The sequence below is a fragment of the Pelophylax lessonae genome, assembly GCF_965119305.1.
Source record: "Pelophylax lessonae genome assembly, chromosome: 2".
NCBI lineage: Eukaryota > Metazoa > Chordata > Amphibia > Anura > Ranidae > Pelophylax > Pelophylax lessonae.
The window spans coordinates 3340952-3368947 of NC_138769.1; the positions used below are offsets into that span (position 1 = coordinate 3340952).

The 27996-nt window shown below is 51.9% G+C and overlaps 1 protein-coding gene across 1 annotated transcript in view; it reads right to left on the bottom strand.

The window, feature by feature from the left end:
* Nucleotides 1-27996, bottom strand: part of LOC309547906 (uncharacterized protein) — a gene marked incomplete at its 3' end in the record, with an annotated part of 2014734 nt that overhangs the window by 65987 nt on the left and 1920751 nt on the right. The window contains exon 8 of the mRNA XM_082247906.1: nucleotides 19837-20169. Coding sequence (XP_082104032.1) covers nucleotides 19837-20169 — 333 coding nt within the window. The remainder of the gene's footprint in view (nucleotides 1-19836; nucleotides 20170-27996) is intronic.

The window sequence follows — 27996 nt, forward strand, 5'->3', positions numbered from 1 at the left end:
TGTGAGGGAGAAATGTCAGCGCTGCGGCTCCAGTATTTGGCTGTGATCAGGAGATGTCAATGAGCTCCCATTCCGCGGTGAGCTGCTCCTGATCACAGCCCCGAATCGTAGCAGATTCTCCTGCTTACAGACTGGCCAGGACTCGGAGTCGGGACTGTACTGATGGCAGGGAGATCCCTGCTGCCAGCCTCAGAGGCGGCTCTGTAACTCGGCATATTAGGCGGCCGCGAGGCCCCTGTGAGTGCGAGGCCTTCAGCGACCGCCTAATTTGCCTAATTAGAGAGCCGCCTCTGCAGTAGAGCAGTGGATGGTGTCAGTAGAGCAGTGGATGGTGTCAGTAGAGCAGTGGGCAGGGTCAGTAGAGTAGTGGATGGTGTCAGTAGGGCAGCGGAAGGTGTCAGTAGGGCAGCGGAAGGTGTCAGTAGGGCAGTGGAAGGTGTCAGTAGGGCAGTGGACAGTGTCAGTAGGGCAGTAGATGGTGTCAGTAGGGCAGTGGAGGGTGTCAGTAGAGCAGTGGATGGTGTCAGTAGGGCAGTGGATGGTGTCAGTAGGGCAGTGGAAGGTGTCAGTAGGGCAGTGGAAGGTGTCAGTAGGGCAGTGGACAGTGTCAGTAGGGCAGTAGATGGTGTCAGTAGGGCAGTGGAGGGTGTCAGTAGAGCAGTGGATGGTGTCAGTAGGGCAGTGGATGGTGTCAGTAGAGCAGTGGATGGTGTCAGTAGGACAGTGGATGGTGTCAGTAGGACAGTGGATGGTGTCAGTAGGAAAGGGGATGGTGTCAGTAGGGTAGGGGATGGTGTCAGTAGGGCAGGGGATGGTGTCAGTAGGGCAGTGGACGGTGTCAGTAGAGCAGTGGACGGTGTCAGTAGAGCAGTGGACGGTGTCAGTAGAGCAGTGGACGGTGTCAGTAGAGCAGTGGACGGTGTCAGTAGAGCAGTGGACGGTGTCAGTAGGGCAGTGGATGGTGTCAGTAGAGCAGTGGATGGTGTCAGAGCAGTGGATGGTGTCAGTAGAGCAGTGGATGGTGTCAGTAGGGCAGTGGATGGTGTCAGTAGGGCAGAGGACGGTGTCAGTAGGGAAGTGGATGGTGTCAGTAGAACAGTGGATGGTGTCAGTAGGGCAGTGGACGGTGTCAGTAGGGCAGTAGATGGTATCAGTAGGGCAGTGGATGGTGTCAGTAGGGCAGTGGATGGTGTCAGTAGGGCAGTGGATGGTGTCAGTAGGGCAGTGGATGGTGTCAGTAGAACAGTGGATGGTGTCAGTAGGGCAGTGGACGGTGTCAGTAGGGCAGTGGACGGTGTCAGTAGGGCAGTGGAGGGTGTCAGTAGGGCAGTGGACAGTGTCAGTAGGGCAGTGGACGGTGATGGATAAAACAATAATAGATAATAGTTATTTGTTCCTCTTTTCTATTCTATTTTACAATTTTTTTTATTCTTTTTTAAAATCATTTTTTAAATATTTTTTTATGCAGTGCTTCTGGTGAAGGGGGTGCGGGGTGAAGGGGGGGGGGGGTTGGGGTAGTGGAAGGTGTCAGTAGTTTTTTATTTTTATATATTTCTTTTTTTACAATTCAAATTGTTTTTCTAACCCCTTCCGGACCGCCCGCCGCAGTTTTACGTCGGTACTTTGACATTAAATACCGGGGTTATGTCAGAAGATAGCTGATAGCAGCCATAACACCGGTATTTTATGAAACTGCAGGCGGTCCGCTTTAACATAAAGGTGGTCCCAGCAGCGGATTTGCTGCGGGATCATCCTTACAGGGTGATACACACACACCCCCCCCCCCCCTCCTGCCTTTTACCCCACTTACCGGACCTGCAGGGAAAACAATCCGGTTTGCTGTCCTCTTAGGCAGAAGGTTGAGTGAGGGCAAGATGGCCCCCACTCCACTCTATGGCCTTGGAGGACCGGAGCGACATCATACGTCACTTCCCAGCAATGGATTTAAAGAGGCCGTTTTTTTTTTATGATAAAAAAAATGTCTTTTTTTTTATGTGAGATTTGAGGTCTTTTTTCCCCCAGATCTCACATTTAAAGAGGTCCTGTCATTCTTATTTTTATTATAAGGGATGTTTAAATTCCTTGTAATACAAATAAAAGTGATCAAAATTAAAAAAAAAAAAAACTGTGCAAAAATAAAATATAAAATAAATAGGAAAAAAAAACATTAAAGCGCCCCAACCCCATTAGATCTCGCACAGAAGTGAATACATACGGAAGTCGCTCCCACACATGTAAACCGTGTTCAAACCACACATGTGAGGTATCCCCACGATCGTTAGAGTGAGAGCAATAATTCTTAAAAAAGAGCTACTCTGTAACTCTAAACTGGTAACCTGTAGAAATTTTTAAATTTTCACCTATGACAATTTTGAAGCAATTGCCCCTTCCGAGTATCTATTTACTCGGCGTAACATTATTGTTCACATTATAGAAAAAAAAATGGGCTAACTTTTTGTTTTCTTATTTTTTAATTCAAAAAAGTGATTTTATTCCAAAAAAATTGCATTTGTAAGACTGCTGCGCAAAAACGGTGTGATAAAAAATATTGCAACAATCTCCATTTTATTCTCTAGGGACTCTGCTAAAAAAAAAATATATATATATATATATATATATGCAATGTTTGGGGGGTTCTAAGTAATTTTATAGCAGAAAAAGGCCCGGTTCAGAAGTGGTTAATGTTTTCATAATGCTTCTGGGGAGAGGAGGGGATTGGGGCAGTGGACAGTGTTGGTAGGGTGGCGGGGGCGGATGGTGTGAGAAGTTTTTATTTTATTTTTACTTTTTTTACAGTTTTATTTTTTATAATTTTTTTTAAAATTTTTTACAATTTAATTTTTTAATATTTATTGATTTTTTTTTATCTGCCCTGTTGGAGGGCTTTGGTGAGATATTGGGGTTTAAACAGTCCCCTGACATCTCCCCTTTGAGACAAAGGAAGAGGACACAAATTCCTCAGTCCCTTTCTTAGCAGCCTCAGCAATAACAATGAATGAACAGGAGACAAAGGCTCCTCCCCATTCATAAACTGAAGCAAAACTGAAGCTGCTTGTGGCTTTTAATAGTTTGGGAAGGGTCTGCCTGGGAAGATCTGTCACATGGCACTGGACATGAGGCAGGCAGTGGTGTGACTTGTCTGCTGTGGATGTTCAGGGGCTACCAGTCCCTTTAACACACTATTGTACAGTGCAGAGGCGGCTCTAGGCTTTGTGAGGTCTTAGGCAGAATTTAGACATGAGGCCCCACTCACCCCCTTCGCAGAGGTTAAGGAAGAACCCCAAGGCCGAGCATCTTATTACTGCTGCTTGTGTGGGTGGTATGTGTACTGTGGAAATCACATGGGATGAATAGGAGAGGGATGGGACTGGGAACCATGGGGTAGGGGAGAAGGAGGAGGGGGTAAAAGGGGGGAGTGGGTAGATGATGAGGGATGGGTAGAGGAGAACTAGAGTGAAACTGAGGGATCCTGGTCTGTATAGTAATAAAAAAAAGAAGGATTTGTGCTTGCATGAGGGGGACAGACAGACAGACAGGGAGGGGGACAGACAGGGGGACAGACAGGGGGACGGACAGTCAGGGGGACAGACAGGGGGACGGACAGTCAGGGGGACAGACAGGGGGACGGACAGTCAGGGGGACAGACAGACAGACGGACAGTCAGGGGGACAGACAGACAGACGGACAGTCAGGGGGACAGACGGACAGACAGTCAGGGGGACAGACGGACGGAAGGACAGACAGGGGGACGGACAGTCAGGGGGACGGACAGTCAGGGGGACGGACAGTCAGGGGGACGGACAGTCAGGGGGACAGACGGACGGACAGTCAGGGGGACAGACGGACAGACGGACAGTCAGGGGGACAGACGGACAGACGGACAGTCAGGGGGACAGACGGACAGACGGACAGTCAGGGGGACAGACAGACAGACGGACAGTCAGGGGGACAGACAGACAGACGGACAGTCAGGGGGACAGACAGACAGACGGACAGTCAGGGGGACAGACAGACAGACGGACAGTCAGGGGGACAGACAGACAGACGGACAGTCAGGGGGACAGACAGACAGACGGACAGTCAGGGGGACAGACAGACAGACGGACAGTCAGGGGGACAGACAGACAGACGGACAGTCAGGGGGACAGACAGACAGACGGACAGTCAGGGGGACAGACAGACAGACGGACAGTCAGGGGGACAGACAGACAGACGGACGGACAGTCAGGGGGACAGACAGACAGACGGACAGTCAGGGGGACAGACAGACAGACGGACAGTCAGGGGGACAGACAGACAGACGGACAGTCAGGGGGACAGACAGACAGACGGACAGTCAGGGGGACAGACACACAGACGGACAGTCAGGGGGACAGACAGACAGACGGACAGTCAGGGGGACAGACAGACAGACGGACAGTCAGGGGGACAGACAGACAGACGGACAGTCAGGGGGACAGACAGACAGACGGACAGTCAGGGGGACAGACAGACAGACGGACAGTCAGGGGGACAGACAGACAGACGGACAGTCAGGGGGACAGACAGACAGACGGACAGTCAGGGGGACAGACAGACAGACGGACAGTCAGGGGGACAGACAGACAGACGGACAGTCAGGGGGACAGACAGACAGACGGACAGTCAGGGGGACAGACACACAGACGGACAGACAGACGGACAGTCAGGGGGACAGACAGACAGACGGACAGTCAGGGGGACAGACAGACAGACGGACAGTCAGGGGGACAGACAGACAGACGGACAGTCAGGGGGACAGACAGACAGACGGACAGTCAGGGGGACAGACAGACAGACGGACAGTCAGGGGGACAGACAGACAGACGGACAGTCAGGGGGACAGACAGACAGACGGACAGTCAGGGGGACAGACAGACAGACGGACAGTCAGGGGGACAGACAGACAGACGGACAGTCAGGGGGACAGACAGACAGACGGACAGTCAGGGGGACAGACAGACAGACGGACAGTCAGGGGGACAGACACACAGACGGACAGTCAGGGGGACAGACAGACAGACGGACAGTCAGGGGGACAGACAGACAGACGGACAGTCAGGGGGACAGACAGACAGACGGACAGTCAGGGGGACAGACAGACAGACGGACAGTCAGGGGGACAGACAGACAGACGGACAGTCAGGGGGACAGACAGACAGACGGACAGTCAGGGGGACAGACAGACAGACGGACAGTCAGGGGGACAGACAGACAGACGGACAGTCAGGGGGACAGACAGACAGACGGACAGTCAGGGGGACAGACAGACAGACGGACAGTCAGGGGGACAGACAGACAGACGGACAGTCAGGGGGACAGACAGACAGACGGACAGTCAGGGGGACAGACAGACAGACGGACAGTCAGGGGGACAGACAGACAGACGGACAGTCAGGGGGACAGACAGACAGACGGACAGTCAGGGGGACAGACAGACAGACGGACAGTCAGGGGGACAGACAGACAGACAGACGGACAGTCAGGGGGACAGACAGACAGACGGACAGTCAGGGGGACAGACAGACAGACGGACAGTCAGGGGGACAGACAGACAGACGGACAGTCAGGGGGACAGACAGACAGACGGACAGTCAGGGGGACAGACAGACAGACGGACAGACGGACAGTCAGGGGGACAGACAGACAGACGGACAGTCAGGGGGACAGACAGACAGACGGACAGTCAGGGGGACAGACAGACAGACAGACAGACGGACAGTCAGGGGGACAGACAGACAGACGGACAGTCAGGGGGACAGACAGACAGACGGACAGTCAGGGGGACAGACAGACAGACGGACAGTCAGGGGGACAGACAGACAGACGGACAGTCAGGGGGACAGACAGACAGACGGACAGTCAGGGGGACAGACAGACAGACGGACAGTCAGGGGGACAGACAGACAGACGGACAGTCAGGGGGACAGACAGACAGACGGACAGTCAGGGGGACAGACACACAGACGGACAGACAGACGGACAGTCAGGGGGACAGACAGTCAGGGGGACAGTCAGGGGGACAGACAGACAGACGGACAGTCAGGGGGACAGACAGACAGACGGACAGTCAGGGGGACAGACAGACAGACGGACAGTCAGGGGGACAGACAGACAGACGGACAGTCAGGGGGACAGACAGACAGACGGACAGTCAGGGGGACAGACAGACAGACGGACAGTCAGGGGGACAGTCAGACAGACGGACAGTCAGGGTGACAGTCAGGGGGACAGACGGACAGTCAGGGGGACAGTCAGGGGGACAGACGGACAGTCAGGGGGACAGACGGACAGTCAGGGGGACAGACAGACAGACGGACAGTCAGGGGGACAGACAGACAGACGGACAGTCAGGGGGACGGACAGACAGACGGACAGACAGGGGGACAGACGGACAGACAGACAGGGGGACAGACGGACGGACAGACAGGGGGACAGACGGACGGACAGACAGGGGGACAGACAGGGGGACAGACAGGGGGACAGACAGGGGGACAGACAGGGGGACAGACGGACGGACAGACAGGGGGACAGACAAGGGGACAGACAGACAGGGGGACGGACAGACAGGGGGACAGGGGGACAGGGGGACAGACGGATGGACAGACAGGGGGACAGATGGATGGACGGACAGGGGGACAGACGGACGGACAGACAGGGGGACGGACGGACAGGGGGACAGACGGACAGGGGGACAGACGGATGGACAGACAGGGGGACAGACGGATGGACAGACAGGGGGACGGACAGGGGGACAAACGGACAGACAGGGCGACAGACGGACAGACAGGGAGACAGACAGACGGACAGGGCGACAGACAGATGGACAGACGGACGGGGGGACAGACGGACAGACAGGGGGACAGACGGACGGAAAGACAGGGGGACAGACGGACGGAAAGACAGGGGGACAGACGGACGGAAAGACAGGGGGACAGACGGACGGAAAGACAGGGGGACAGACGGACGGAAAGACAGGGGGACAGACAGGGCGACAGGGGGACGGACAGACGGGGGGACGGACAGACGGGGGGACGGACAGACGGGGGGACGGACAGACGGGGGGACGGACAGACGGGGGGACGGACAGGGCAACAGATGGACGGACAGGGGGACAGACGGACAGACAGACAGGGGGACAGACGGACAGACAGACAGGGGGACAGATGGATGGACGGACAGGGGGACAGACGGACGGACAGACAGGGGGACGGACGGACAGGGGGACAGACGGACAGGGGGACAGACGGACAGGGGGACAGACGGACAGGGGGACAGACGGACAGGGGGACAGATGGATAGACGGACAGGGGGACAGACGGATGGACAGACAGGGGGACAGACGGATGGACGGACAGGGGGACAGACGGACAGACAGGGCGACAGACGGACAGACAGGGAGACAGACGGACAGGGCGACAGACAGATGGACAGACGGACGGGGGACAGACGGACAGACAGGGGGACAGACGGACGGAAAGACAGGGGGACAGACGGACAGGGGGACGGACAGACAGGGCGACAGGCAGACGGACAGGGCGACAGACAGATGGACAGACGGACGGGGGGACAGACGGACGGAAAGACAGGGGGACAGACGGACGGAAAGACAGGGGGACAGACGGACGGAAAGACAGGGGGACAGACGGACGGAAAGACAGGGGGACAGACGGACGGAAAGACAGGGGGACAGACGGACGGAAAGACAGGGGGACAGACGGACGGACAGACAGGGGGACGGACGGACAGGGGGACAGACGGACAGACAGGGCGACAGACAGACGGACAGGGCGACAGACAGACGGACAGACGGACGGGGGGACAGACGGACAGACAGGGGGACAGACGGACAGACAGGGGGACAGACGGACGGAAAGACAGGGGGACAGACGGACGGAAAGACAGGGGGACGGACGGAAAGACAGGGGGACGGACGGACAGGGGGACAGACGGACAGACAGGGCGACAGATGGACAGACAGGGCGACAGACAGATGGACAGACGGACGGGGGGACAGACGGACAGATGGACGGGGGGACAGACGGAAAGACAGGGGGACAGACGGACGGAAAGACAGGGGGACAGACGGACGGAAAGACAGGGGGACAGACGGACGGAAAGACAGGGGGACAGACGGACGGAAAGACAGGGGGACAGACGGACGGAAAGACAGGGGGACAGACGGACAGGGGGACGGACAGACAGGGCGACAGGCAGACGGACAGAAAGGGGGACAGACAGACGGACAGGGCGACAGACAGATGGACAGACGGACGGGGGACAGACGGACGGACAGACAGGGGGACAGACGGACGGAAAGACAGGGGGACAGACGGACGGAAAGACAGGGGGACAGACGGACGGAAAGACAGGGGGACAGACGGACGGAAAGACAGGGGGACAGACGGACGGAAAGACAGGGGGACAGACGGACAGGGGGACGGACAGACAGGGCGACAGGCAGACGGACAGAAAGGGGGACAGACAGACGGGGGGACAGACGGACGGGGGGACAGGGGGACAGACGGACGGACAGACAGGGGGACAGGCGGGGGGACAGACGGGGGGACAGACGGGGGGACAGACGGGGGGACAGACGGGGGGACAGACGGGGGACAGACTGACGGATGGACGGATGGACAGACAGGGGGACAGATGGACAGACAGGGGGACAGACGGACGGACAGACAGGGGGACGGACGGACAGACAGAAAGGGGGACGGACGGACAGACAGACAGGGGGACGGACGGACAGACAGACAGGGGGACAGATGGATGGACAGACAGGGCGACAGACGGACAGACAGGGAGACAGACAGACGGACAGGGCGACAGACAGATGGACAGACGGACGGGGGGACAGACGGACAGACAGGGGGACAGACGGACAGACAGGGGGACAGACGGACGGAAAGACAGGGGGACAGACGGATGGACAGACAGGGGGACGGACGGACAGGGGGACAGACGGACAGACAGGGCGACAGATGGACAGACAGGGAGACAGACAGACGGACAGGGCGACAGACAGATGGACAGACGGACGGGGGGACAGACGGACGGGGGGACAGACGGACAGACAGGGCGACAGACGGACGGAAAGACAGGGGGACAGACGGACGGAAAGACAGGGGGACAGACGGACGGAAAGACAGGGGGACAGACGGACGGAAAGACAGGGGGACAGACGGACGGAAAGACAGGGGGACAGACGGACGGAAAGACAGGGGGACAGACGGACGGACAGACAGGGCGACAGGCAGACGGACAGAAAGGGGGACAGACAGACGGGGGGACAGACGGACAGACAGGGGGACAGACGGACGGGGGGACAGGGGGACAGACGGACGGACAGACAGGGGGACAGGCGGGGGGACAGACGGGGGGACAGACGGGGGGACAGACGGGGGGACAGACGGGGGGACAGACGGGGGGACAGATGAACGGACAGATGGGGGACAGACGGACAGACAGGGGGACAGACTGACGGATGTACGGATGGACAGACAGGGGGACAGATGGACAGACAGGGGGACAGACGGACGGACAGACAGGGGGACGGACGGACAGACAGACAGGGGGACGGACGGACAGACAGACAGGGGGACGGACGGACAGACAGACAGGGGGACGGACGGACAGACAGACAGGGGGACGGACGGACAGACAGACAGGGGGACGGACGGACAGACAGACAGGGGGACGGACGGACAGACAGACAGGGGGACGGACGGACAGACAGACAGGGGGACGGACAGACAGGGCGACAGGCAGACGGACAGAAAGGGGGACAGACAGACGGACAGGGCGACAGACAGATGGACAGACGGACGGGGGACAGACGGACGGACGGACAGGGGGACAGACGGACGGAAAGACAGGGAGACAGACGGACGGAAAGACAGGGGGACAGACGGACGGAAAGACAGGGGGACAGACGGACGGAAAGACAGGGGGACAGACGGACGGAAAGACAGGGGGACAGACGGACGGAAAGACAGGGGGACAGACGGACAGGGGGACGGACAGACAGGGCGACAGGCAGACGGACAGACAGGGGGACAGACGGACGGGGGGACAGGGGGACAGACGGACGGACAGACGGGGGGACAGGCGGGGGGACAGACGGGGGGACAGACGGGGGGACAGACGGGGGGACAGACGGGGGGACAGACTGACGGATGGACGGATGGACAGACAGGGGGACAGATGGACAGACAGGGGGACAGACGGACGGACAGACAGGGGGACGGACGGACGGACAGACAGGGGGACGGACGGACAGACAGACAGGGGGACGGACGGACAGACAGACAGGGGGACGGACGGACAGACAGACAGGGGGACGGACGGACAGACAGACAGGGGGACGGACGGACAGACAGACAGGGGGACGGACGGACAGACAGACAGGGCGACAGACGGACAGACAGACAGGGGGACGGACGGACAGACAGACAGGGGGACGGACGGACAGACAGACAGGGGGACAGATGGACAGACAGACAGGGGGACAGATGGACAGACAGACAGGGGGACAGATGGACGGACAGACAGGGGGACAGATGGATGGACAGACGGACAGATGGGGGGATGGGGGACAGACAGACGGACAGACGGGGACAGACGGACGGACGGACAGACAGGGGGACAGACGGACGGACGGACAGACAGGGGGACAGACGGACGGACGGACAGACAGGGGGACAGACGGACGGACGGACAGACAGGGGGACAGACTGACGGACAGACAGGGGGACAGACTGACGGACAGACAGGGGGACAGACTGACGGACAGACAGGGGGACAGACTGACGGACAGACAGGGGGACAGACGGATGGACAGACAGGGGGACAGATGGATGGACAGACAGGGGGACAGATGGATGGACAGACGGGGACAGACTGACGGACAGACGGATGGACAGATAGGGGGGACAGATGGACAGACAGGGGGACAGACAGAAAAGAAAGAAAGGAGGGGAGGGGAGGGAGAAAGAAAGGAATGGAAAGAGATGGAGGAAGGGTGCCCCTTACATCAGAGTACTCACTGGAAGGGATGGATGGAGGGATCAGGATTCAGGCACCATCTTTCCTCTTCTTGTTCCTGGTCTGCAAATTCTTCCCGCCCATACCTCATCTTCTGAGATGAAAACTGTCGGGGAGTGTGGGCGGGGCAAGCACAGCTGGAGAGGTCGTGAGGAGGAGCAGAAGCAGCTCTTTCTCCTCCCCCGTCTGTGGTCTGTGAGGGAGAAATGTCAGCGCTGCGGCTCCAGTATTTGGCTGTGATCAGCAGAGGTCAGTGAGCTCCCATTCCGCGGTGAGCTGCTCCTGATCACAGCCCCGAATCGTAGCAGATTCTCCTGCTTACAGACTGGCCAGGACTCAGAGTCGGGACTGTACTGATGGCAGGGAGATCCCTGCTGCCAGCCTCAGAGGCGGCTCTGTAACTCGGCATATTAGGCGGCCGCGAGGCCCCTGTGAGTGCGAGGCCTTCAGCGACCGCCTAATTTGCCAAATTAGAGAGCCGCCTCTGGTACAGTGTAACGGAACCTCAGACCCACACTGTACTTGTGGTCTTCCGTCAGTATACGGCTTCCTCGCAGTCATGAACATAGATATCAAATTCCAGCCGCTGTCATACAAAACTAGGCTTACGGTTTGTATACTGGAAACAACTCACTCCTTTATTAAAACAAACAGACTTTTATACAGTTTAGAAGTAGGTCGGTCACTACATGAATATTTACCCAAAACATCACACAATGAATAGCTAACGAGGTACAGCTGACTCATGGCTAATCCCATCTAGACAAGGTTATTATTCACATGCTAATTAGCTCAGTGTACTTAAGTCAGCCTGGAAGCCCAGACTGCCGGCACCAAAGGTAAAACAAGATATAATACACATATCATAGTGTAAATACTGAGAACCCAAAGTAAACAATAGGTGAGCAAATCAGCATAATTTACAATGCGTGGAAGACAGGTGTTTGAGCTGATGACATGCACCTGTCACAAGTCTGACCAACTGAAGCAGTCCAAACCATCAATTTATCTGTCACATAGTTTTTTCAGCCTCAGGGACAGCGAGTACCGTCACATATCTTCCCCCCAAAGGTTGACGAACCAGGTACCAGACCCCCAACTGGTCTGTGCCTGAGTTCGTCGGGTAACAAGTCCCAAAGAGTCAATCCATCATGGCAGCTTCCTTGACAAAGTTCCACATAGCTTGTAGGTTTGTCCTGGCAAGGCGCATGGAGCTCTCATAGCCAAACGGTCTGTGGAAGTCTGGTTTGGGCAGGCCAGACTGGGCTTTTTGGTTACCCTGTGTCCCTAAAAGACACAGGGTGACTTACACATAAGAAGTGCCTAGGGGGTTGAGAGAGGTATTTCCCAACCTCTCTAAGGTAAGCTGTGTTCCACGGGCCCCCCAACCATAGTGACTCCCGTCACATCTCTCTGCTTCCGGAAGGAGACTAGCAGAGGAGGGGACCCCCAAACAGGTTGACTTTGAAGGTAGTCTGTAGTTCCAGCCCCCCAATGTCTATACCCACACAGTACCCCAAGCAAATTGTCCCAAAGGGAGCATTACTCACCCAGCCTACCTCTGCCTCTCTCGCAGAACATACCCGCTGTAGGGAAGAAGCGTGGACTGGCCCTTCTCCCTGGAGTCCTTTCAGCTGCTGGAGAGAAGACAGGGTGGCTGGACTCACTCCCTCATGCTGTTGGGGACCTGGGTCGACTGCCCAGCATCCCTGGGATATAGAGGTTTTTATTGCAGTCCCATCCACTATCACAGGAACTCCATCTTTTGTACGTTGAGGGCAGAGGCCAGCCACACGCTGCTCTGTTGCCAGCACTTCTGCTGGGGCCTCCACGTAATTTGCTCCGGCAACCTCTTGTCTCTTTTCCCCCTGGATCCTGATCTGCTGCTGGGGAGTGACCACCACCTTCTTACCCTGGGCCTCCGGGACTGCTGCAGGTGTGGGGCAGAGGTCTTGGACCCTCTGTCCAGTTGTCAATGCTTCTGCTGTAGAAGTTTCTTGTAACTCCACACATGCTGCTGGCCGGAAATACCGTGTCCCTGTCAGTGGTGTAGCAGAAAGGTTAGCTGCCTCTTCTCTCTGGGAGGCTGAGCTGCTGTTGGTGTTGGGCAGAGCTCAGTAATACTAGGCCCTGATGCCAGCTTTTCTGCAGGAACATAAACTGAAAAGTCAGTGGCCTTGCACACATCTTCCTGGGTCACCAATTGTTGCAGGCAGAGGTCAGCAGCGCTATGCCTGGATGCGCGCTCTTCTGCTGCAGGCTCACTGGGATTTTCCTCCTCAGCAGAAAAGTCTATTAAATCCCTAGCCTCGGGAATTGCTGAAAGTCCAGGGCAGGGGCGGGTGGCACTTGGGCCCAGTGGCAACACTTTGGCAGGTGATTTATCTTCCATACCATGCTCTGATAGAAAGTTAATTAAATCTGTGATCCATGGTTGGGGAACGAAGATGGCTTCCTCTTCTCCCCTACCTTTATCCAGCGGCGGGACAGACGCATTCCTCCATCCAAGCTCGTCCTGTGCAGAAAAAGATTTGTCAAGGTGAGTCAGCACTTGCTGAATCCACCATAAGACCTCCGCATCCAAAACCGTGGGTGCAGGTGAGCAAAGCACACTATTATTGTGCCACATTGCCGACTCTTCAGTCAGGATTTCTGGACTGTCAGCTGGTACTTCTGCATATTCCCAGGCAAAAGTTGCCCAGGCCCGGGACTGAGCAGAGTCTAGTAGCTGTCTGTAGGCGATCTCCAGCTCCCATTCCTGATTGGCTAGAAATTCCAAATCTTCCAGTGCCCATTGCACGTCCAAGACATTCAGCATCTGTTCTCTGTATTCTAAGATTTCCTCCAAACGCCACTCCAAATCGCTCCCAAAGTCGGGGTCCTCAGACAGCCTCTCTAATAACAGCCCCAGGCTGCCGTAGCAGAAGCCTTCCGTTGGGCTGTTGTCTGCTGTGCATGGGCACGCTTGGGTTACATACCAGCGGAGGGCTCTATAGCTCTCATCCAACCGCATCTCCTCCTGGACCAGCCTGCTTAACTCGGCTTTCCATTCCTTATGCGGTTGTCTCCCCAAAAACACCATTCGCACTTCGTACTGCGACCAGTACCTTTCCTGGAAGGAGGGGAGGATTTTTCCACGGTGTCGCTGCTCACGAGCTAGCGCTTCTTTCCAGAGTTCCCAGCGGATTATATCATGCCATCCTAGCAGGACCTTCTCTGAAACTGGTCCCCTGTGCTGTATCCGCATTTCTCGCAACCTCTTTCCAAATTCCTCTTCCATGGAGGCTGATATCTGTACCTCTCCTCTTCTGCTCCCCGGACCTTGGATCCCGGTGGCGGTTTGGATCTCCCAGACTGCAGGAAGCATCCCACCGCTGCCACCAATGTAACGGAACCTCAGACCCACGCTGTACTTGTGGTCTTTCGTCAGTATACGGCTTCCTCCCAGTCATGAACATAGATATCAAATCCCAGCCGCCGTCATACAACAACTAACTCCTTTATTAAAACAAACAGACTTTTATACACTTTAGAAGTAGGTCGGTCACTACATGAATATTTGCCCAAAACATCACACAATGAATAGCTAACGAGGTACAGCTGACTCATGGCTAATCCCATCTAGACAAGGTTATCATTAACATGATAATTAGCTCAGCGTACTTAAGTCAGCCTGGAAGCCCAGACTGCCGACACCAACGGTAAAACAAGATATAATACACATATCAGTATAACTACTGAGAACCCAGAGTAAACAATAAGTGAGCAAATCAGCATAATTTACAATGCGTGGAAGACAGGTGTTTGGGCTGATGACATGCATCTGTTACAAGTCTGACCAACTGAAGCAGTCCAAACCATCAATTTATCTGTCACATAGTTTTTTCACTGTCAGTGACGGTGCAAACCTTCACATACAGTATAGAGTTTATGTGACGATTGTACAGTATAGGGTTTATGTGACTATTGTACAGTATAGGGTTTATGTGACTATTGTACAGTATAGGGTTTATGTGACTATTGTACAGTATAGGGTTTATGTGATGTTCCCTGAGCATAGTGAAATATGTCACTCACACCAGGTTTCCTATTTCTCTTTCTGTGTCTGTCTCTCTCTGTCTCCCTCTGTGTCTGTCTCCCTCTGGGTCTGTCTCCCTCTGTGTCTGTCTCCCTCTGGGTCTGTCTCCCTCTGGGTCTGTCTCCCTCTGGGTCTGTCTCCCTCTGGGTCTGTCTCCCTCTGGGTCTGTCTCTCTCTGGGTCTGTCTCTCTCTGTCTGCATTAGCATTGCTCTGTCCCACCTAAATATACGTTCTGCAGCCTATACCATAACTGACCTATTTTTTAAATCTGCAGAACATTGCTCAGACCAATCTATATCTCTGTTCTGCAGATTACCCGTCAAATTACTCCTCTAGAGATCTGCAAATATAATTCTTCCATTTATATTTTTTAGCAGAATATCACCTCTACAGATCTGCAGAACATTGCTCTGTCCCATCTAGATTTATGGTCTGCAGATTATTTAATCACACAGACCCTTCTACAGATAGCACAATATAGTTCTCTTCTATCTGTAGAAGGGTCTGTGTGATTAGATATTCTGCAGACCATAAATCTAGATGGGGCAGAGCAATGTTCTGCAGATCTGTAGAGGGGTAAGTGATGGGGATAATCTGCTGAACATATAAATAGATAGGCACAATATAGTTCTCTTCTATCTATTTATATGTTCGGCAGATTATCCCCATCACTTACCCCTCTAATCACTTACCCCTCTAATCACTGACCCCCTCTAGAGATCGGCATTGTCATTTTTCTTCCATTTTCCTTCCACTTCACAATTTTGTGCCGGTCTATCACATAAAATACATTTACGTTTTTGGTGGTAAATAACATGACAAAATGTGGATAATTTCAAGGGGTAACTATAAATACTTTTTCAAGGCACTGTTCCTTGATTACTGAAGACCCCTTTCACACTTGTGTGACCTCAAAGTCACGCAATTTTTACCGCATTTTTTGCCGCGAAGCAATGCCTATTACATTTTTCTTTTTGCGCCCCCCAAAAAATTTTGAGCACCAGCCGCCACTGAGAAGGAGGACACGGAGGCCATAGAAGGAGGACATGGAGAGGGGTTGGAGGAAGAGGAGGACACGGAGGAGGGCAGGAGGAGGACATGGGGGCTAGAGGAGGAGGACACAGAGGGGGGCGGATGGAGGAGGACTTGGCGGTCAGAGGAGGAGAAGGACACAGGGGATGGAGGAGGAGGACACGGTGGCCAGAGGAAGAGGACATGGAGGGGGGTGGGAGAAGGAGGACACGGCGACCAGAGGAGGAGGAGGACACAGGGGATGGAGGAGGATTACACTGTGGCCAGAGGAGGACACGGGGGCCAGAGGAGGACTTGGGGGGCCAGAGGAAGAGGAGGACACAGAGGGGGGCCAGAGGAAGAGGAGCACAGAGAGGGAGACGGAGGGGTGGGAGGAGGAGGACACTGCGGTCAGAGGAGCAGAAGGACATGGGGGCTGGAGGAGGAGGACATGAGGGGCGGAGAAGGAAGAGGACATGGGGGATAAGGGGGACAAGGGGCTGGAGGAGGAGGAGGAAACGGGGGCTGGAAGAGGAGGAGGAGGAAACGGGGGCTGGAGGAGGACACGAGGGCTGGAAGAGGAGGAGGAAACGGGGGCTGGAAGAGGAGGAGGAGGAAACGGGGGCTGGAGGAGGACACGAGGGCTGGAAGAGGAGGATGTCACGGGGGCCGGAGGAGGACATGGGAGGAAGACAAAGAAGGCGTAGGCCATGAATTGATGGATTGACTGGACCACACTCCCAGGGAGCTTTGAGGGATCCGCGGAGGATCATGGGAGGAGATATAAATTGGGGGCGGGGTCAGATGAGCGCTCTCTTGCTTCGGGGAACTCGTGGAGTGCGGGTGTACGGAGGAGAGCAGCTGAACAGACTGACTGAGAGAGAGGCCGGAGGATGAGGCCTAGCTTGCGAAGAGAAGGACAGCGGAAGTCACGGTAAGGTGACCGGTCCAGTGCGGGGGATTGAAAGGACAGAGAGCGGTGCAGAGAGAGAGAGAGAGAGAGGCCTACACACTGAGTGCTGAAGTTGTCTGTGACTCAGCACCAAAGGGGGAGAGCCCTGTGATAGGCTGTGACGAACAATGCTGGACACTGCTGCTACAGTAAAGTGCCGGGTGATCTGTGGAAAAATCGCAAGTGTATCTATAACTGCACACAGCATACACTTACATTAGGATCTGGATATTATCTACACCCCTTTTTGTGGATTACAAATATCACTTAAAGCGGATTTCTGGCCACGAAAATGTTTTTTTCATTAAAAATACCCCTGGGACAGTCAGGGCTAGTACATTCCACAATAGATAGCCTCTGAACTGTCCCAGGTCACACTTACCTTTTAGAAGAAATATTTACCTTGAAAATGTCTTCTCCAGCGCTGTCATCTCAGGTGTGGGCAGCTGAAGCCAGTGCAATCCTCTTCGGCATCCTCTTCCGTGTCCTCTTCGTCCCAGAATGCCCTGCATCGGCCCCACTCGTCACTTCCGGTACAGGCGCGTCATTCCTGCACATGCCCAGAAACCATTTAGCAGGGAATGACGGGCTTGCACCGGAAGTGACGAGCGGGGCCGGTGCAGGCGCATTGACTCCTGGGAGCGATGATGTTCAGCTCCCAGTAATCAATGCAAGCAGGAAGTGACGGCTCGAGCCGCGGCCTCAGAGGGAGGAAGTAGAAGGAAGGGGAGTATATTTTCTTCAATAACAAGGTAAGTAAACACAAAAAAAAAGAATTGCGATTATCCATTTCTTTTACAGGTGACACTCAGCAAGCGGATGGCCCAAAGTGCATTTTGTGGCCGGAACTCCGCTTTAATTAAGTGATTAGAGCCCCAATTGCCGGCGAAGAACCGCAAGGCCTTGCTAGGGTAGTGACTCCATTGATTAATCCTTAAAGGGGGCCCCCAGACTTCAGAGTGTTTATGCCAGTTATGTAGATTGAGTCTTTTTGATAGAGAGAACATAACAGTTATTGCTGAGTATATTTAGCTCTAGTTGCTTAATAGTGAATGATACATTATTGCATCATAGTCACTCTGACTTATTACAAATATATAATACAATATCTATTGATAAGTATCTGATCTAAGTTGGAGTTTGTGTCTCAAGTCTCATATCCATTATTGGGAGTTGGGGGATCAAACTCTAATTCCTGATTGTATATTGTTGGGTTGATTCTGTATCCAATGCATTCAATGTAATCCAGTAAACAGTTACACTGGTATATAAGTGTCAGAGTATTTCTAATCTAATATGTCTGAACCTGTAGTCCAGGGAGTGCAGAGGAGGTGCTATCACCAAGCAGCCTCCATGGGTTTCGTGCTACAACTGTCAACTAGGAGATCATCCATGTGTGCAGGGTGGGTCACAGTGGGCCTCCCCTCATTATTCCTTCCCACCAGTGGACTGACCATTCAGAAACTCAGAGACCCGCAGCCAATAGCGCTGCTTATTGGAGAATATGGGAGGACTTGTGACTCCTCCCGCCCATCCTCAGCCAGTCAGCAGGCAGTGTGCCCCTCCCCCCTCCAGCCTGCCTGATATGACTGTAAACAGATGCAGGAGACTGGAGCGAGGCGGAATGGGAGTGTCGGGAGGGAGAAACACACAGTACCTGAACCCGGGAGATACAAGATGGTACGACCACAACTACAGCACAAAAACGCATGCCGCACAGAGCTGAATGGAGACAACTGAAGATCATCAGAAGCAATGTCACATGTAATGCTGGCCGGCTGCAGAGTCTTCCAGAAATCTGTGTTCAGGCAGTGTGCAGATCAGACAATATACATACCGAACTACAAAACACCTCCCCCTCTTCTCTCACTGACCCTCTCCTGTACTATGTCTACAGTCTCTGACCATCTCCTGTACTATGTCTGCAGTCTCTGACCGTCTCCTGTAATATGTCTGCAGTCTCTGACCTTCTCCTGCACTATGTCTGCAGTCTCTGACCATCTCCTGTACTATGTCTGCAGTCTCTTATCATCTCCTGTAGTATATCTGCAGTCTCTGGCCATCTCCTGTACAATGTCTGCAGTCTCTGACTGTCCCCTGTACTGTGTCTGCAGTCTCTGACCATCTCTTGTACTATGTCTGCAGTCTCTGACCGTCCCCTGTACTGTGTCTGCAGTCTCTGACTATCTCCTGTACTATGTACTATGTACTATCTCCTGTACAGGCAGTGTGCAGGTCAGACAATATACATACCGAACTACAAAACACCTCCCCCTCTTCTCTCACTGACCCTCTCCTGTACTATATCTGCAGTCTCTGACCATCTCCTGTACTATGTCTGCAGTCTCTGACCGTCTCCTGTAATATGTCTGCAGTCTCTGACCATCTCCTGTACCATGTCTGCAGTCTCTGACCATCTCCTGTACCATATCTGCAGTCTCTGACCGTCTCCTGTAGTATGTCTGCAGTCTCTGACCATCTCCTGTAGTTTGTCTGCAGTCTCTGACCATCTCCTGTAGTATGTCTGCACAGTTCAGGTCACAGCAACTTCAGGAGGGCTGAGCACTGCAGATGTGAACCCACAGGGATTGGTGGGGGTGGGGCAGTAAGCAGAGGACATTCTACATATGTCTCTCCCAGATCTTCTACTATATAATGTATGGATATAAAGACACGGAGCGGGGAGGACACTGCTAGGACTGGAGGTGGGGATTGGATGGGACTTACCTTCTACATGGATGCTGTAATCATTTCTCTGTATAATGTATCCTGTAGAGTTGTATATAATCACACTGTATCTCCCGTCATTGTACAGAGTCACATTGGATATGATCAGACTTCCATCCTCCGATATCCTTGTATTGGGGAAATATCTGAGATCATACAGATCACATTTCCAGTGTTCAGCTATTTCTTCCCAGTATGGAGGATATATCTGATACTCCCAGGAAATCCAGTCACATCTCTCTGTATCTGTATGGCGGAGGGTGAGATGGCGTCTGATGGGGAGGAGAAGGTCAGATCCCGGCCGGGTGAATATTTCCTCCTGAACATCAATTCCTGCACAGACAGAATACAGATCCCAGTCAGGTCACAGTGTACGCTCCCCTCAGCCCTCATATAACACACATTGATGGAGAACCATCTGGAATCCCATGAGACTAATGAATAAAAAATCCAACCCTCTCCAAGATGTCCATGTGACAAACGTGGGTCAGACCTCTGTCACCTTCACCAACTTGTGACAAATGACAGGTCCTCCTCACACCGCGCTGTCACTGATACCCAACAACGCCGCTCTCAGCCTCACCCGGCACAAAGATTTTCCAGCTTGCGGGACACAATCTAAGTGGCAGCAGACTGAGAGCGATTGTCGCTGGGATTGGAGAACTAAGCAATCAACTCTTTAATTTTCCACCAACTATCTTTGAATGCCAACATGTTTCAGTCTAAACCACTTGCTGACCGCCCACAGTATACGGTATATACCTCATTACTTTGACATTTAATAACGGCGTTATGGGAGGAGCTAGCTGCCATCATTCCGCATCATTTTTTTCTGTGTGCGATTCTGCGTCTAATAAAAGTGATCCCAGCAACAGATTCCCCGCAGGATCACATTTAGAGGTGGCGGGAGAAGTCCCCCCCGGTGCTTATCAGGGTGATGGATAGGCAGGAAGTCAATGAGGGTAAGATGGCCGCCACTCGGCTTTATGACCTTGGAGGACTGGAGAGACCTCTGATGTCACTTCCGGTTCTCGGGAATAAAGACTTTTTTTTTTTAAAGTCAAAGTGCCAAAATATTGTTTTTTCTTTTTCTTTTAAAGGTAGAAAATAGATTGAGGGTCTCGTTGACTCCACATCTCTCCATAAAGAGGAGCTGTCATGGTTATTTCTGTTACTAGAGAGGTTTACTTTCCTTATAATAAGAATAAAAGTGATCAATAAATAAATAAATAAATAAATAAATAAATAAATAAAAGGGACAGTGCCAAAATAAAAAATAAAAACAAAAAAAAAAATGAAAGCTCCCCATTCCTCTGTGGTCGCACAAAAACAAACGCATACGTAAGTCACGCCCACATATGTAAATGGTGTTTAACCACTTTAAGACCGGAGGATTTTCCTACTTAACGTTCAGGCCACTTTTTTCAACTTGGCACTGCGTGACTTTAACTGACAATTCCGCGGTCATGCAACGCTGCACCCAAACTAAATTGACGTCCTTTTTTTCCCACAAACAGAGCTTTCTTTTGGTGGTATTTGATCACCTCTGCGCTTTTCATTTTTTGCAATATTAATAAAAAAAGAGCGAAAATTTTGCAAAAAATTGACATTTTCTACAGTCAAAAAATATCCAATATATTCAATTTTTGTCATATATTTAGGCCAAAATGTATTTAGCTACATGTCTTTGACAAAAAAATTCTCAATGAGCGTATTTTTAACCACTATAAGACTGGAAGATTTTACCCCATTCCTGACCAGGCCATATTTTGCGATTCGGCACTTCGTTATTTTAACGGACAATTGTGCGGTCGTGCGACGCTGTACCCAAATTCAATTTATGTACTTTTTTCCCCACAGAGTTTTCTTTTGGTGGTATTTGATCACCTGTGCGATTTTTAATTTTTGGAAAAAAAGAGCGACAATTTTGAAAAAAAAACAAACAATATTTTTCACATAAAATTGATATATAAAATTCCCCCCCAAAAAATTACAGATCAAAATTTTTTAACATTTTAGGCCAATTTGTTTTCTGCTACATATTTTTGGTAAAAAAAAAAGGCAATAAGCGTATTTTGATTGGTTTGCGCAAAAGTTATCGCGTCTACAAACTACAGGAAAGATTTATGTAATTTTTATTGTTTTTTTGTTTTTTTTTACTAGTAATGGCGGTGATCTGCCATTTTTTGCGGGACTTCGACATTGCGGCGGACAGATCGGACCCCTAACTGACATTTTTTACACTTTTGGGGGTACCAGTGACATTACTACAGTAATCAGTGCTAAAAATATGCACTGTAAGGGCGCATGCGCGGCTTCCGGACATAGCGGATGTGTCTTAAGTGAGCTCCGGGCACCGCCGACTCTCCGCCACTCCATACAAGCTTCTTTCCGCACGCTGTCACCAGGGAGTAGGCTGCAAGTGTTCCTGACTCTGCTGGCGTCCCCATGGGCAAGATTGGGCAGCAAAAGCAGGGATATTCCGCCCCACAGGAGTCCCGGTCTCAAGCAGCAATGGATCACTTCCTTACTAGGCCACAATCCCCGGCCTCAATTTCTCAAGCAGACCCGTTCACCGCGATGGACCCCCTATTGGAGGCAGAAAATGTAGCAGACCCCCAGCCGACACAGGTACCGGTTCGTTCAGCTCCGACCACCCCCCCAGCCTTACAGCAGGTCTTAACCCCTGATATACTGGACCCTAAGCTGCAGGCCTTTTTGGTGCAGATTACACGCAACATAGCTGCTGAGGTGGGCAAACTGTCGGCTGACTTGAGGGGGGAGATTGCACACATAGGGGAACGCACAGACACCTTGGAGAACAAGTTTGATGAATTGGTGGATTATGTGCATGTTTTGGAAGAGGAACATTCTAATTTGAAACACTCGGTATCTCAGCTGCAATTACAACAGGAAGATCTTGAGAACCGGGAACGGCGCCAGAACTTGCGTTTCAGGGGTATCCCTGAGACAGTGGGGGACCTACGATCTTTTCTGTTGGGCCTTTTTAACCATCTGGCCCCCAATATTGTGGACATTGACTGGAGACTGGACAGGGCTCATAGGTCTTTGGGCCCTAAACCACTTTCTGGAGGGAGACCACGGGATGTGATTGTCCGATTCCATTATTACGATAGTAAGGAGGCTCTCAATCTGGCGACCCGTAACAAGTCTCAGGTGGAGTATAAAGGGGCGAAAATTCTAATTTTTAATGATCTCTCCCCCATCACTCTAAACAAGCGGAGGGCCCCTTATTACTGGGGTTTCCCGTTCCGCCTAGTGGTCACCAAAGATGGCGTTCAGCATGCCATGCGGGAAATGCATGAAGCAGAATCCTTTATTAGAGGTTTGGGACTCCGGCCACTTCCAGAGGAGGATGTCCTTGCTCATCAGCAGCCTTCTGGTCGCCCGCTCCCGGCAACACCTGGCTGTATTTGGACCCCCGCCAAGACTCCGCAACGCCGGTGCCAAGCTACTCCTCAGCGCCAGAGGCCCTCCAGATTTCCACCCTGATGTTCCGGCTGGATCAACGTGGTATTTTGCTCTACTGGCCTCCCCGGTCTCCTGTGGATGGACTGCTTGGAAAAGGCTGCCTGGCCAGTGCTTTTCTTTGACCGGTCCGGCTGGACTGGTTCAGTTCCCCCCCCCCCCATGGGGCAATTGTTTTTCCAGTTCTTGATGCCTAGTTGGTTTTTATTTTCGCTGGAGAGTTGACGGGTTGCCCACCCTGGTTGGAGTACTGTATCCTGGAGGCTCCCGTGTCGCCCGTACTACCCGTGGGCTTTGCCCTGGGCTCCCTGGGATTCTACAATCCTACAGGGTTTTTTCTGAAGATTCAGATTGAACACAGCTGTTCTACTAGACTGTTCTATTTAATTTTTCTGTTTTTTTTTTTTTGTTTTTTTCCTGCTATGTTGGATCTTTTTTGTCCTGGATCCGACAATTTTTTGTCACCCATGTGGAATGGTGCCTCTGTGTTCTCTCTCTAGATAGAGTACAGACTGCATTGAGGCTTTTCTCTAATGTACTTATTGAAAACTATGACACAGTGAGAGGTAGTCTTGTGTATGCATACAATGTCCGTTTGCCCTACGTATTGCCATGGCTTTAAAGTTTATGTCTTACAATGTCAAGGGCTTGAATTCGATACAGAATCGCTGGTTAGCGCTCAAGGCTTTTCGGTCCTCCGGGGCGGACATGATTTTAGTGCAGGAGACGCACTTCCGTCCTGGCGGATCGTTTAAGTTTGCAGCACGATATTTCCCCACAGCATATGTTGCTTCGGAGAAGACCGGTAAAGCGGGGGTTGGCGTCCTGATTCGGAAGTCCTGCTCCATTAGGGTCCTTGATTCGTTCCTGGACCCTCATGGGAGATACATAGCTTTGGTCTGTGATTATCTATCTACATCCTTTACCCTGATTAATCTCTATGCTCCCAATGATGGTCAATTGGCGTTCTTGGATAAGACCCTATCGACCACTTCCCATTTTTCCCAGCCCTTCATGGTGGTGGGGGGTGATTTCAACCTTATTTTGTCACCTTATAGGGATAGACAATCCTTGCATCGAGATACTCCCTCCTGCAGGCAGCTGAGTCAGGCTAAATCTTTTCGCAGGTGTATACGTACATTTAAGCTTTTTGATTCATGGCGCATTAAACACCCTACACACAGGCAATTTTCTTTTTATTCAGCTGCTCATAAGATGCACTCGAGATTGGACCACTTTTTCTTCTCGGCACCGCTCATTTCCTAATAAACAGGCAAAAAATTTGGGGGAGCATACCCATGTATTTCTAAAGCTGCTGCAGCTATGAACCAAAAGACATGTATATTAAAAAAGAATAGCGCGCAAATGCAAAAGAAATAACTACCAAATCTGAAGACAATCCATCAATAAAAATGGGGGTTTGGTCCCACCATATGGCCATATCGTGCTCAAGCCCACTACTGCGTCAAAGTACCCCATTATCAGTGGGTCCTACACTATCCATGAAAAAGAGATGAATCCAGCCTTTCTAACCCTTGGAGATAATACTCCTTGCTGGGAAGGATGTGCAAATGCACTACAGGGGACTCCTCCTATATCCACTTGATGGTGGACACTGATTGAGTACAGGTGTGTGTGGGGGGGTGGGGAGGGTTGCTCAACCTCGATAGTCTGGTCAGACCGAATACATAATAAACAGGCAAAAAATTTGGGGGAGCATACCCATGTATTTCTAAAGCTGCTGCAGCTATGAACCAAAACACATGTATATTAAAAAAGAATAGCGCGCAAATGCAAAAGAAATAACTACCAAATCTGAAGACAATCCATAAATAAAAATGGGGGTTTGGTCCCACCATATGGCCTATTCGGTCTGACCAGACTATCGAGGTTGAGCAACCCTCTCCACCCCCCCACACACACCTGTACTCAATCAGTGTCCACCATCAAGTGGATATAGGAGGAGTCCCCTGTAGTGCATTTGCACATCCTTCCCAGCAAGGAGTATTATCTCCAAGGGTTAGAAAGGCTGGATTCATCTCTTTTTCATGGATAGTGTAGGACCCACTGATAATGGGGTACTTTGACGCAGTAGTGGGCTTGAGCACGATATGGCCATATGGTGGGACCAAACCCCCATTTTTATTTATGGATTGTCTTCAGATTTGGTAGTTATTTCTTTTGCATTTGCACGCTATTCTTTTTTAATATACAACCGCTCATTTCCTGCGTGGTTCAGTCGGAGATCCTCCCTATCTCCTGGTCTGACCATGCTCCCATTGTTTTTGATGTCTCCTTGGCGGGGGCCCCTCCTAAGGCTTGTCACTGGAGCTTGAATGATAGACTCCTTCAGATTCCGATGGTTCGGAATCGGTTGGAGGAGGGCCTGCAGGAATACTTTGCACTTAATGAGGGTTCTGTGTCTGAGGTATCTACTATGTGGGAGGCTCACAAAGCCTTCTTCAGGGGCATATGTGTCGCTGAGGGCTCCTGCTTGAAGAAAGATGCTGAGAGTATGCATAGATCGCTCCAGGCCGACCTTCGGGTTGCTGAGGGGCGACTGGAAGCTTCCCCGTCAATTGCCAATCTCCGCCAGGTGCTCAATCTTCGAGATTGCATCAAGGCTCTGGACATGTCCAAGATGGTTAAGTCCTTGATGTGGGCTCGGCAAAGATTTTATGAGTATTCCAATAAACCTCACAGAATGTTAGTTAATAGGCTTAAACCTAAACCGCTCCAATCGGTTCCGGATCTCCTGATGCAGCCTGATGGTAGCTCCACTCACTGCCCTTACACCATGGCTGACGTATTTGGCAAATTTTATAGCTACCTGTATAACTGTCTGACTCCTGAAAATCGCTTTAATTTCTCTGCTGATAAGTTTGAGAGTTTCTTTCAGGACTTAGACATCCCCAGTCTTTCTAGAGCTGATCTTGATAAGCTGAACGCCGACATCTCCATGTAGGAGTTGGCTGCCACGATCAAAGATCTACCCTCTCGGAAGGCCCCAGGTCCAGACGGCCTCCCATACATTTATTACGAAACCTTCCTACCGATTTTGGCCCCGTGCCTTTTAGGTCTTTATGCTTCTTTGTTGGAGGGAAAGACACCCCATTCTCATTTCCTCCACTCCTATATTTCTGTTATCCCAAAACGGGGAGTAAGGACACCTCAATCCCAGATAACTACAGACCAATTGCTCTTCCTAATTCCGACTACAAAATATTTACTAAGAATTTAGCCAATCGACTGGCAGGTGTTCTGTCCAAATTGATAGATAGGGATCAGGTGGGATTTGTTCTCGTCATGCAGGTGATAATACCAGGCGAACGGTAGATTTGATCTCTCTTTTGAATAGGTTCCCACGCCCAGCTCTTGTTCTCAGCTTGGATGCCCAGAAAGCTTTTAATAGGCTAAGTTGGCCCTACCTTTTCTCCACACTTCAGAAGTTTGGTTTAAAAGGTGCCTTCTATAGCACCTTAGAAGCCCTCTATTCTCCTGCCACGGCTCAGGTCCGTATGTCGTCTGCCTTTATGTCACCTGTGTTCCCCATGTCCAACGGTACTCGGCAGGGTTGTCCTCTATCCCCCCTGCTGTTCATATTGTGTCTGGAGCCATTGGCTGAGGCTATCCGCTCCCACCCTGATATTGCTGGGGTCACCATGGACATAGAGAGTATAGGCTTTCCTTATTTGCAGACGACATATTGTTGACTCTGACTAATCCGCTAGTCTCTTTGCCCTCGCTACATGCTCTCTTGGACTCTTTTAGTGCCATTTCTGGGTACAAGGTAAATGCTTCTAAGACTGAGGCCATGCCCCTTCACATTTCCCCCGGATCTCATGTTCCGTTTACAACTAGTGTTGAGCGAACACGGACTGTATTATTCGTGTTCGTACCGAATAATTGGATTTTTGTTACCCGAACACGGACACGGACACTTTACTGTATATTCGGGTAAAAATCTGTGTTCGGTCGTTTTATTTCCGGGTTTTGCATGCTTTGGCGCGCTTTTCATGGCGGGCTTTCAACAGCCAATTAACAAGCGTTTAACTGGTGTGCCTTAAGCCATCCCAGCCATGCCTACAAATGTATCAATAGCTGTGATTGGCCGTCTGAAGCATGTGACCAAGTCTTTATAAGTTCGAGGCAGCGCCGTCATTCTGCTGCTTAGATCAGGGAGAGAGCACACATCAACGTGCTGGCTGCTGATTAGGGAAAGACAGGCAGGAAAAAAACCATTTGTGTCCGGATAGAATTGAGGGACAGGTCGGAGTGTTTTAGGCAGGGCGAGTTGTAGGCATTTTAGGGAGAGGCTGCTGCTGATTTTTAGGGAAATTGTGTTCTACAAACTACAATCGATATTGCTGTGTGGGGTGGGGTCTGCACTTAGTCCTGATCTACGATCTCTTATCAATCCTGTTAGGGATAGAGTCTGCTGAATTTTAGGGAAAGTGTGTTCTACAAACTACAATCGATATTGCTGTGTGGTGTGGGATAGGAGATAGGCAGGTGTCAGTGATCCACATCCATTTTGCTGTGTGTGGGCTGCAGTGAACACAATCTTTTTGGGGTGCAGTGAACACAATCTTGGTGCAGTGAACACAATCTTTTTGGGGTGCAGTGAAAACAATCTTTTTGGGGTGCAGTGAACGAAATCCTTTTGGGGTG